This window comes from Bemisia tabaci, chromosome 2 (assembly GCF_918797505.1).
Source record: "Bemisia tabaci chromosome 2, PGI_BMITA_v3".
Lineage (NCBI taxonomy): Eukaryota > Metazoa > Arthropoda > Insecta > Hemiptera > Aleyrodidae > Bemisia > Bemisia tabaci.
Window position 1 is genome coordinate 40,097,138 of NC_092794.1, and position 13,349 is coordinate 40,110,486.

Here is a 13,349-nt window from a genome sequence, read left to right on the forward strand (position 1 = left end):
TGATTTTTGGATGTTTCCTACGCTTAAAAAGGAGCTTAGCGGACGAAGATTCGTATCGAAGACCGAAATCCAGAATGCAATTCAAAACTTCTTCAACTCCATCCCAGAGGAAGAATTCAGGAAATCAATGTTGGATAAGTGGCAAGAGCGCATGAAAAAGTGCATCCGGTTTGATGGACGGTACTTTGAAAAGCAAAAGGAAGTTATGGAAGATTCGGAGGAAAGTGGATACGAATATTAACTTTTTGAATCCTGGTAAGCGAAAAATCTTCCTAAAAACCGTAGGGGTAAACTTTCCTCACTAATTTCAAAATGTCATAGCTCGGTCAATTTTTATTCGATTGAGCTGATCTTGGTTTTAATCGATAGGTATTGAGTTGATCTTCAAAATGAGACCAAAATCATGTCTGTATCTATCTTACTTTTGAAGTTACAGAACCAGTCCCGGTACTTTTGGGACACCCTACGTATGATATTTTTACTCTACACATATGCCCGAATACGCATCATAAGGGACCTATGTGCTTCCTAAGTTGCCAAGTATTAATTATTGTTTAATGATTGGTCTAAAACATTCAATACAACCAGTAAAAATTAACTGTCCCCTGCGAGATTCGAACCCCCGCTCGGACGAAAAGTGACATTTTCCCATAGTCAAAATGGTATCTCTGCTGACTGAGCCATCTCGCCGTTCGGGAGTAACGGGAGAAAAGAAAACAGTTAAGTGATCTCGGACGCTGAGCGGGGCTTCACAAAAGACGACCTTGAGATTTCGGCAGTTCGGCCACTGGCGTCATAAGAGACAACGGATTAACCGCATTACTCTGTGAGACATTGTTTACCTATGCTGTCATATGTCACAAGGTTCATCTCAGTATGCATTTGCGATCGCGGCAATAAGCTGAGGCAATATTTCTGTATTCATGGATTAAATCCATCAATCGAGTTCTGATTTTGGCTCATATATTCGTAACGGGTCCTCCAGAGCAATTTCCCACCTTGTACGATGGTTATTATTTCTTTATATCTATGTTTAAAATTTGAGGTGGGATAATGGCGGCTTCTCAAGAGCAACGAGGTAGGCGATCTTTTGCACCAACGAACAGAAAACTGATGGCGAAAAATAACCAATCGGAACCTCCCAAAAAAAAGAATTTGCCCAAAATCGGAACTTCGTGGTTCTGCGCAGATTTACCAGTCAGACACGACATCTCAAGGTGGAAAAAAACTCGCCGAAAGCGAATTTTAGAAATCAACACAACTTGACGTAGAGACATGATTGGCTAAAAAATACAACGGTTTTTGATACATCGGAAAATCAACCAAAAATCGAAGACTGGGCGAAACGCTCAAGGTCGCAGAGGCATAGGGAATCCCATAGCGATAGCAACGGAACGATTGTAATATCATGGGGAACTCCGTTCCCATGACAAAAACTTGTTGCAAATACTACACTGTAAGCTTACCCACCGGAGGTGGCTGCCGCCACTTTTGATCCAGTATACCTATATTGACGCTAGCGGAGAACATTTTGATTTATTTTGCTTAGAGTCGCTCCACCACATAATTTGTCGAAACGTATAACTGGCATGAAGTAAGCATTTAAATTTGAATGGAGTCTTTTGATTCATATAAGATAATGAATGCTACCTCTCAGTTACCTGGTAGTTCAAGAATTCCTAGTAATTTTGTTGTCCACTGTCGGACTAAAAACACCACCCCCAAACTCTTCATCAGAGCATGTTCTGCAGTTGGTACCTAGGCGCAATCTTTTTGATCATAAACGCTACCTATTGGTCTAATCTTTTTTGGCTTTGATTCACCCGATTACATTTATTCCATTAAGAACTAGGTAGGCACGCGAACCGTACACAGACCCAACACTCAATTAATTTCAAAATGCACTGTTTTACTGGAGTAATTATGGTTGAAACTGACTAGGTGAATATGGAATACTTCTGTGACACAACAACCAACAACACCACAATATTTCCACCTATTATCTAACAGTCGGTAGCTGCACCACCAGTGTAAGTCCATAACATAACCTTACTATTTGATGTGCTTACATCAAGTTGAATTATAGGCTAAAAAGCTGATATAAGGCTCAGACGTGCCCTTTATGCTTTTAGAGACCCCCCCTCCTCTCCCTAGGAGCCTTACGTAATTTTATGGACGGCCCCTTATTTGTATTTTTTGTATTCCCTATGATCTTTATTACTCAGAATTCCTAATCATATAGATAATAGAATAAAAATCATGCAGATTTTCCTTTAAAAAAAGGGCGTTTAAGTCGGTTTGAGTTTAAAAGATTTCTGCTTGGCCCGCAAGGCGAGGGTTGACAAAAATCCTTCGGCGCGTGAGGAGTGCAGTGAGTCTGCAGAAAGGAAACATCGAGGCTCCCGATTGCGCAGCAGAACGTTTGCGATGGAAATTTGGCAATGGGCAAGGATTTTTGTCAACCCTACCTTCCGAGCTCAAGGCTGTAATCTCTGCTGAACAGTCAGCTCGTCAAAATATCCATTTTCTAGCCTATCAAAAAGTTATGTGACCTTGAAATTTTCAATACTTTGAAAAATTTTAGTTTTTCCGAATACAGAAAGAAAAATTTAAGCCCAACAGGAAAATTGATATGAAATAAAATTGTTCTCCTGGAAATTACCTATCATTAAAAAAAAAGTGGATCAAAATCGGATCAACAGCAATCGAAGGACATCGCTTTGAAAAAACCAAAATGGCGGACTTTAACGGCCGCCATCCTGCTCCAGTCGTGGGTCTTAGAGTGTTGCCCCTTCCAGAATTACTCCTGAGGGTACCACAAATTAGCTCTGAAAGCGGCATATTTCAATCAAAAAGTGCAGGGTTTTTGCCATTTTTGGGTCGTAGTCAACGGACTAAAATATTCCACTGCTAATTGCCTGAGCTGAACGCTCTTCCCCTTCAGTTATTGACTGCCGCACTGGTTACCCATTAGCGCTCAAAATTTTTGACTCCAATTGTATCTAGGTAAACGTCTGGATGTTGACATTTATCGATTCGATTTCTACTTTTTTTAAAAATGTAAACGTAAAAATGATGGTTTATTGGGATTGAAATTAGTTATCTTTATTTGACGAAAAAATAAATAGGTACACTCAAAATAGCTAAAGCATGTTGACTTTCTTGTATTTTTACTCATGGAATCGATTTGTAAAGTCAACGAGTGGATATATTGATCCGGTCTATAGACTTCCTGTGATTTTTTAAGGCAAATCAGAGGATTTTCGGGATATACATTGCTTCCTTTCAATTTACGAATGAATTTTGCATTGGACATGGCTGAACTTCTTTGCATAGAAAAATGCTGAAAATAACAAAATCAAGACATATTATTGCAAATATATCAACTCAATTTTGTCAGTGATGTAACGGAGTATACTACCGGTGATTTGGCTATAACAACCCAAGAGCACATTTGAGTCACCTTTATTTCCCAGGAATTCGACGGTATTTTCTCTTTAAAGTGTGTAGTAGCCTCTGTTCTTCAAGAATCTAATTGAATGTTGCTTGAATCATAGATAAATAAACTTAAACTCGTTCGAATGGTTTACTACGTTCATAAAACGCGGTCTCGTCGAGGTGCCTGGTTGACCTACTAGTTTTTCATCGTGTATTCTCTTCTTTGCTGCTTAGTTATATTAAAATCCCTTTACCTAATTAAAAACTAAAGAGGTTGATATACGGGTCAATGACGCGCCTTATCAACACATTGTGTTGGAGTTTACTGCTTGTTTATTTTATTTTTCTCATTTTCCGACAATTGCTTTGCGGTTTTACGTTATGAAACTTCGATGAATGAACAAAACGACCGCAGATTTCAATTTCTCGTAGGATATGCACGTAGTTGTAATGGATATGGTAGTGCGTACCTTATCTCATTAATATAAACTTCAAGGGATTCAGACTTTCAGCGATTCCACCTTTTTCTATTTCACTCGAGAGGTTGCCAGATTGTGCGATAAATGTGAATATTTTACATTGACTTGAATTGAGGAAAGTGTTAAAAAAGCAATTTATCTGGCAATAATAGAGTCCGGGAGGGACGAGAGGCTGCCTCCCTGGGAAAACCCATGATTTAGCTGTAAATGTCATTAAAACAATTGATTCCGTTTGAAACATCAATTGTATGCTAAGGGAAAGCTATTTTAAAATAATAATTGTAAATGGACGCAGATGCTAGAGAGGGAAAAAGGAAAGGGAAAGGAAATGAAATTAGGATATGATTAATAATATGTAATCAGAGAGAATAAAACAAAAACATCAGAGAAATTTACTTGCGATGAAAGTATAAGAAAAAAACACGAGTGGGCTCATTGCGATTCGGAACTCGAACTATACTATCGTTGAGCAGTTTTTAGACCCCTACGTCACCGATAATCTTCTTGAGAGGTGAATATGGACTTTTGCTACTTCAGCAAGTCAAATCGCGGAAGGAGATCCATGGACTGTCCACCCGATGGGATGACGTCCCAGTCAAATGCGTTTTTGAAGAAATGATCGATCCCCATCATCGCTTCATCTCCACACAACTATTTATGTGCAAATGATGACATGCTCCGGCAACAAGGTTCTGTGACGAAATCATGTTTGCCTCCTGAGTTTCCAAAATTTATACATCTTAGTGATGTAATGTCCAATCACTGAGAAAAATGGCTCGCGGAGCGAGCCGAATGTCACTCGCGCAGCGAGTGATCAGGGGCCCAAGGGGCGCAGCCCCTTGGCTGGCCGTGACGGACGCGCAAGGCGCGTCCAGAACCGTCAGTACAAGATGTGACTGCAAATTGCCCAGATCAAAGTATTCCTACCGCAACAATTCATCTGTAATGTAATTATTTTATTGACTACTAGCCGCTGTAGCTCGCTTCGCTCGCCTCGCGTCTAGCCGGGGGCTCCGCCCCCTGGACCCCCGGTCACTCGCTTCGCGAGTGACTTACGGCTCGCAAGCGAGCCGTATTCCGTGCCGTAAATGCAAAAAGATGATAAAGTAATGTAATCCAATAAGAACTCTTCTGAATACATGAATACGAGAGGCATTCCTTCCTAAATTAGTTTACCTGTTTTCAGTTCCGTAATGATCTTCCTTGTAAATTTTCAAAAGAAAAACGAAATTACGCGAAATTGCCAAGAAGCATTATGGATAGTTTTCCTGTAAGGGATTTTTCTTCGGGGGGGGGGGGGGGGGCATTAACTATGAGTTAAATAAGGCGAAGTCCCTCCGGAATATGACAATGTAAGCCCTGCGCACTTGGTATTGGCCAGGAGGAGTAGCTCACTGGCGTCCTCCAGGACTCCAGCCAACACCACGCCAAAGCTACAGACTTAAACAATCATACGTCGGGTGGCGCCAGTAGTAGAGAAGTTTAGGACTTAAGAAAAGAGACAATTTCGAATGTTACATGAAAAAAAGCATCTCATGCATTTGGCCATCATATAAATGGATGTATTTTCAAATGAATTTCGCGCAAAAGTATGAACGAACGGGGTACAAAACGTATTACCTTATAAAAGAAGGATTTTCGGTTACTCGGCACTGACCGGCAAAATACATGTAAATTTGGAGTTACTCCTCCTAGTCGTTAGCTACTCACTCAAGGAACATTCTGCGTAAAAAATTCGAGTGAATTGTTTGAATGTGTAAATTATTAGACTCATTAATTAGTATACGCACTAAAAAGAGACAAACTTCATGCACAGGACGCAACAATCTCGCACATTTGCACCCAGAAAATATGAGTAGAAATTGTGTAGAACGTTTCTGGCGAAAACAGGTGTACAATAGCCTCGCACTGGGTTGGACACTAAAAAACCGAGGATATTCCGTAAAAAAAGAAAGGAAAGAAAGTATGAGTAGAAATTGCTAAATATCCATTCATCGACTGGCGCGGCCGCAAAAGAACGTATCTCGCGAATACAGAGGCAAAATAGTATCACTCAATATCGGACACTCACAAATCGGAACTGTTCCGTGAAAAAAGAAAGAAAAATTGAGCAGATATTGTTAAGTACCCATTGATCAACTAACATAACCGTAAAAGAACGTATCCGACGAAAGCAGATGAGCGATGGGCAACCTCTCAAAAAGTCGCGAGATTTCGAAATCTAATCAGTGTTGCTCTCGAGATGCAGGATGCAGCTAAGTTGGCAGCGTACACGAATAGACTGATTTTCGGAGCAACTCAGAGGAAGCAATTCAAAGGAAGCAATTCAGTCCTGAAAACATTTTGTTTCCTGTTTTTTCCCACGGTTTTCCTTTGCTCTTCGATAAAGGTAGCTGATGTAGGGGTAACGGGAGGGACAAACATAATTCTGCATTGGTAAGGAAGAACGCCGTATGAGTCTTCAGACGTTGCCAAATTTCCCCTGGAAAACCACTAAATTTCAGGAAAATTTTTGAAAATTTTGGATACTTTTGTTTTTAATTTGATCTAAAACGTCTGAAAATTTCATGGGGAAAATATTCATAATTTTCCTCAAAAATAAACATTTTATCGAAGAAAATTTGGCAACTCCCGAATGTTCATATGTCGTTCTTCCTTAGCAGGGCAGAATTGCAAACACTACGCTTTAAAAAAGAGACCATTTTCGGTTTTCTTCAAAGTATTCGGACATAACTCCAATAAAAATACAATGAGAGGATAAGCGCGAGGTTTGGATGTCGCTCCCTGGTCGGAAAATCATGTTTTGACTCGTCTGCCGACAAAATCTCGTCAAAGCGTTCAAGAACAGCTGGGCCTGGACAGTCAGGAGACCAGGCGGCAGCAATAGATCTCAATTCGTCATCCTTTTTTCCCTTCCTGCTCGGCCTAGTGGAGCTCCAAAAAAAATTGATGAAATTTCTCTCATCGGGTTCGATTTCAACTTTCTCAGTAAATTTACGCTCTGCTAAAAAAGTATATTACAATGAACTAAATTTCGTCGTGATATGTTGATAAGTAACGGAAATATCGTTCAGCAAGTTATAAATGCAGCAGTTGTGGTATCGATCTTAGTGTACCGTAGAATCATGTTTTTTCATTAGTTTGACCACCATTCTGCTCAAAATTTCACCGCGAATCGAAAAATATACACTGTAAAAACAATTTCCGAATGATAGAAAAAATTGCATTTTTACTGTCTTTAAATTTTGAGGGTCAGATTTTGTTTGGCATATGAGACAATAGGGCTGCGATCCCGTAGCGAGCAGTCTCGGGCTCGAGGGTTGTTACACAAAAGGACGGGAAAACCCATGTCATCGCACCGCTTCGACAGTTTTATGGAACCACGTATCTGGGGCGGCTTCCTATTATTCAGACAGAGCAGTGCTGAGACTGAGTCCGAGTTTGACCTTCGGCGTTGGGTGAAGGCTGTGTAGTAGTAATATGGAGAGGGGTCTATTTGCATCTCTCAGCGGTTTACACAGATATGGCTGAAAAATTGGAAATTCTCATAGTTTTGCGAGCATCTAGGAGCTAGAAGCTTTCAATCGACCCAAAAATCGTAAAAATCGCCCCGGTAGATCTCTCAAAATAGGCGTTACAACAGGAACATAACCAATTCCCGGGAACTTAAGGCCGGAGGGGGGTGGATTTGGCTTTAAGAGCGTCTTAGGAAGAAGAGTCTGAAAAATTTGGAAGTCTGACAATTTTGCGAGCATCTAGAAGCTAGGAGCTTGCGGTCGACCCAAAAATCGTAAAAATCGCCCCGGTAGATCTCTCAAATTAGGCGTTACAACGGAAACATACCGCAACTCTCGGAAACTTAAGGTCGGAGGGGGGTGGATTTGGCTTTAAAAGCGTCTTAAGCGTAAGAGGCTGAAAAATTTGGAAGTCTGAAAATTTTGCGGACATCGGGACGTCAAGGGCTTTAACCAGAGTCAAGCATCGTCGAAATCGGTCCGGTAGAACTCCAGAAATAAGCGTTACAGTGAAACCCCCAACGATTTTATTTATATAGATTTGTCTTTGAGCAGGATTCAACTTTCTGGGTACTCACTTGAGTTACTTCAAGTTTCAGATAATATCAAAAGGGTTAACTTCAAGCGAATTTTATGTAAAAATTGTAAAGACACGAGCTTGGGTTGTACCCGTGACATGCCTATCTCAGAAACTTTTAAGTAAACACGTATTAATGGGTCAGTTTTGTCTAGAGAAATTCGCTGCCGAGCACAGGTTAACCAAGTAATCCTTGTGTAATTTTCTTCGTAGAATTCACATCTGTGGTCGTTGCGTTCGCACTTTAGTTTCAAACATGGAAACCCCATAAAACTGCCTAAAAATACAACCCCCCTCCCACAATATCATTGCTCCGATATCAATTTTGATGGCGGAACTGGGAAGAGCGCAACGTTTTACTCTCGAAATCTACAATTCAACCATCTACGAGCAAAATGCACGGTGCCACAAAATTAAAACCGATTTTCCGCTTAAAAGTTTGGAGGGGGGGGGGGGGGGCTGGCCCCTCAAATATGGGGCTGACCGGCCAGAGACATGGCATGCTCTCTTTTGACACTCATACGTAATCACAGTAAAGAAGGTGCCGGATTTTGTGGGACTGGAACCGGCTCAAAGCTTCCCGCGCTCCTTGAAAATACAGAGGAAAGTCACAATTTGTTTCAATTTTACTGCTATAAAGAGTAAAGGGAGCCCCTTTCATTAAGAATAGATGCGTCTAGTGTAGAGAAGGTAATTCTTGGTTGTCGTGTTTCAGAATCTCCACTGCTGATTTATATTTCATAGAGGAAACTATTTGGCGAATTATCTGACATTTTTAGTTCTTAGCATTGCAAAATCATATGGAAAATCCAGTAAAGCCTAAACGATTTCCATGCATTTTCCCTTAATTGAAGTGGATGAAAGGTTAACGGAGATCCTGAGACACCGCGACCAAGAAATTGCCCTTTTTTCACCCAATGCTTCAAATTAACAATTTTCACACGGCTTCGTTACTCCACAAATAATTTGACCATGTAATTGCGATTCAGTGCATCTTGTGCTATTTCGGAATCTTACCCAACGTACGTGTTTTTGGTTTTAGGTTCAGTTGCAGAATATGATGAGTTCAAAGTTTGTCGAGTATTTCCAAGATGAAGTTTCAAAATGGCAGAAAAAATTGGGAAAAGTTGATCAAGTCGTGAATTTATGGTTAGAAGTACAGAGGACGTGGATCCACTTAGAGTCTATTTTCACAGGTTCGGAAGACATTCGACGACAACTACCCGCTGACTCTGCCAGATTTGACGCAACTGATCAAGAATTCAAGGTCATATCATTTAAAATGCACCTAATTTATATTTATCTTAAATACAATTGAAAATGAGTAGTCCTTTAGTACCTATACCTGGGTGAATTCAAATAAGGGTCAAAGTCCAGGTTCTCTTTCCTCCCAAAATTTGTTTGTGAATTTTTGGGCAAACCAAACTTTATTTTGACTATCAATAGGTGTAGACTTCAGAAATATAGCTCGTCGAGCTTAATAGTTGGGCTTTAACCCGACTTTCCACTGTCAAGTGTATCACTTCCCAAAATTTGCTCTAATTTTGCCTGATTTCCCGAATTCCCGTCTCAGAGGTGACATATGATACTTTTAATTGAAAATTGAACACAATTGTCATAAAAACATCGACGAGCATTATATTAAAGCATAATTGAAAACATGTAACCCTTTCATATCTTGCAGAACCAAATAAATTGAGAAAAATCATCCGTCATGAAAGATACCTATCTGGAGCTTATTCTGCTTGTCTTTTAGACAGTTTTGTCTGCTTATCGAAATGCCTACTGTTTTCCTTTAACACGAGAAGAAGATTTTATTTCTTGGAATATTGCAGTACAAAATTGATCAAAAACATCGAATTCTAAAACTTCAAGTGGGCGTGTACTCGCTGAAGTGGAGGTAAAGCCAGGAAAATTTTGAGGAATTGCATTAACATATCAATTACACTGGTCAACCTTTTTTTTTTTTTTTTTTTTTTTGATTTTCCGAAGATTTACCAACGGTTTCGGAGTAGATTTTTGGCGCTGATTCCGCAGATCAATTCCGTTTACCTGTATCAGTGCGATGTATCCCGGGAAAGTTCGGAATTTTTCCGGAGAAATCGGAATTTTCCTTAAGAATCTAGCTTTTCCAGTAGAGTCAATTTTCCGGGAGAATCTGTGCACGATGGAAAAAACCCAGGAATTTTTCGATTTCGTAGCCTAAGAAACATGAGAAACCCTATTGCACCCCTATTAAAATTTCCTTTCTTTTCCAAATACCAAGGTTTTCCGGTCCAGTTTTATTAAAATCAATTAATTAGTCACCAAGGTAGTGTTTTAAGCCACGGCCATCATCTTAGATTTTCGAATATTGGAAATTTGACTAAAATTCAAGTTCCCCATTCAAAAATACCCGCGGGTACCAAGTTTCGCGTAAATCGCTTGATTAGGCGCTGAGATAGCATTTTAGGCCATGTCCGCCATCTTGGATTTTTGAATTTTGAAAATTCGACTAAAAATTCAAGGTCCCCATTGAAAAATACCCCCGGGTACCAAGTTTCACTTTAATCGACTGATTACGTGCTGAGATAGCATTTTAGGCCACATCCGCCATCTTGGATTTTCGAATTTTGAAAATTCGACTAAAAATTCAAGTTTCCCATTCGAAAATATCCTCGGGTACCAAGTTTCGCGTAAATCGATTGATTAGGCGCTGAGATAGCATTTTAGGTCATGTCCGCCATCTTGGATTTTCGAATTTCGAAAATTCGACTAAAAATTCAAGTTTTCCATTGAAATATACCCCCGTGTATCAAGTTTCACTTAAATCGGTCGAAAAGTGCGCCTACAGGGCTTAAACAAACAAGTCTCCGTTGATTAGGCGCTGCGATAGCATTTTAGGTCATGTCCGCCATCTTGGATTTCCGAATTTTCAAAATTTGACTAAAAATTCGAGTTCCCCATTTAAAAATACCTCCGGATGCCAAGTTTTACTTAAATCGGTAGAAAAGAGCGCCTACAGGGCTTAAACAAGCAAGTCTCAGTTGTAACAGTTTTCCACTCTGTCCCACTAAACTGGGACACGGGACAGGATGGAAACGTATGGGACAGGATGGAACGGGACAGGATGGAAGTAAGCTGTTTTTTAAGCTTATCCCTAACAGTAAAGACAATTTTGGTGTTTTTTTTCACGGAATATTTAGTAGCACATCCGAGAGTATCGGAATAAGAAAAAATTTTCCCTAACGCACACTTCGAAAGTATTTTACGAGCTGATATTAGTGTGTGTGTTAATGCTTGACGCCCCGTTAGTTATCGTGTATAGCATTTTGTTTGGCATCGTTAATGGCGTTAATCTTGCACAAAAATTTGCGAATTTCAGAATTTTTGCCATCTGCGACGTGTGAACTATTCAATCGAAACAAAAAAAGTCGTTTTTTGGAAAAACCTCAGCGTTACGGCAATCATTTACTTTATTACATCGTTGCCATGTCTCTCCTGACTGTTGCTGACTGTTGCTCGGGACAATGAGTCTAGCGCATGAAAAAGTTACTGATGGAGCAAAATAGAAATTGACATATGTTTTTTCTCAAATTCAAAAGCATTACCTATCATCTCCGATAAAGTTTTCTTAAATAATCACTCTGGTTATGCTGCAACATCGATTTAAAGTCAAGAACCAGGCACGGGGGACACGCAAATTTGGGACAAATGTAGGCAATTTGTACATTAAAAGTTCTCCTAAATTTTTATTTCAGTCCAAATAAAGTGGGAAATAGCGTGTAATAGTCAACAATAGTTTGGAAAATGAGAAAAAAATTTGATCTGCCCATGTTTCTCAGATTATGACGATTAAAACAGCTCGGGACACCAGATTAGACGCGTATTTGAACTCACCCACCTACCTATTGTGTTGCACTATCAAGTGTACAGTCCTTATCTAAAGTTTTGATACCATTTTAATTATTAAGGATATAGTGATCAAAATGCTAAAACCGGTATTTTTGGGACAAAATTGCCGTTGAATGTTCAAAAAATATAGTTTTTCCAGCAGTTCTATTCGAGCTAGACTTCCAATTTTAAGCCATCGTTCATCTTTGGAATGTAGTTATCTCGGATCTTTTTCATCGCTTAGGAAAAAACATAGGTACCTGAGTTTAAGGTACCTTCGGTTAAATCTGTAAGTTTCTGCTTTTATACGACTTAAACAGCAACATTGATATTAAGAGTAGATCTGGATCTAATCCACAGGTTATGCTATGTGATATCCACAAAATTCCAAACATGGTGAATGCTTGCAATCGACCCCATCTTGTTGAAAGTCTTGAAAGGGTGAAATTTCAACTGACTAAATGTGAAAAAGCTCTTGCTCAGTACTTAGAATCCAAACGATGCATCTACCCACGATTCTACTTCATTTCTTCGGCTGATTTGCTGGATATTCTTTCGAATAGTGATAACCCTGAAGCTGTCAGCAGGTAAGTAAATTTGGCAGTCAACCAGCTTAATATCTACATAAGTTTCCTGAAAATGTTAGGACGCGCAGATTCCTCATAGAGCAGAGTCTTCATTATACGTATCCCCCAGTGGAAGTGAACCTCATGCGGCGGGAGGTCTGCAGGTGGTTAACCTTCCGCAGCGGGGACTAACCTCATGCAACCTCAAGCAAGCACCCGTCGCATGGGCTCGCATGGAGTTCACACCCTGTTCCAGGAAAAGCTGCATGAGGTGACGGGTACTACCTCCCGCGAAACCCAGTAACCTCCCGCCAACCTCCCGCGAACCTCCCGCAAGCCCTAATCACCTCAAGCAAGGGCCAGCAACCCCATGCAGCTCACTAATTACACTGCCTCTGCACACAGTGGGCAGTTCCAGATCAAAGGAAGGAGGAGTTGAGCTTAAAAATCAAATTTCTTTCTCAAAGAAGAGGAATTTACTAAAAAATTGAGTCAAAATTGCTCTAAAAATTAATGTGGTATTTGAATCATGTTAATCCACGGATTTCATCCTAAAGCTGGTCTCATTTCTGCGTTTAACACAGCCAGAAGTCAAGAAAATAAACTTCTAAGGCATAAATACATGTAATATACTTATGTCAAAAATCTGATGAGCCGTGAGATGCATGCCATCTTATGGAATCCAGGGCTCATCTGAAAATGGGCATGTGCTTTGGGCTGTTTTTTTTTTTTATTTTTTATTTTTTAAAGTCCTATTTAATTCTCTTTTGACAGTATTTGTCCACTCATAAATCCATATTTTAATAGAGCAAGGAAGTTAAAATTTCTGATGAGTCTTGAAATAAATGTGTTCATATGGAGCCCAGGGCTCATCTTAAAATGAACACGATGCCTTCATAAG

At 39.9% G+C, this 13,349-nt stretch overlaps 1 protein-coding gene across 1 annotated transcript in view; it reads left to right on the forward strand.

Moving 5' to 3' along the window:
- The window catches only part of LOC109037293 (dynein beta chain, ciliary), a 684,333-nt gene that overhangs the window by 49,740 nt on the left and 621,244 nt on the right, over positions 1 to 13,349 (forward strand). The window contains exons 6-7 of the mRNA XM_072296415.1: positions 9,052 to 9,276; positions 12,243 to 12,469. Of these exons, the coding sequence (XP_072152516.1) occupies positions 9,052 to 9,276; positions 12,243 to 12,469 (452 nt within the window). The remainder of the gene's footprint in view (positions 1 to 9,051; positions 9,277 to 12,242; positions 12,470 to 13,349) is intronic.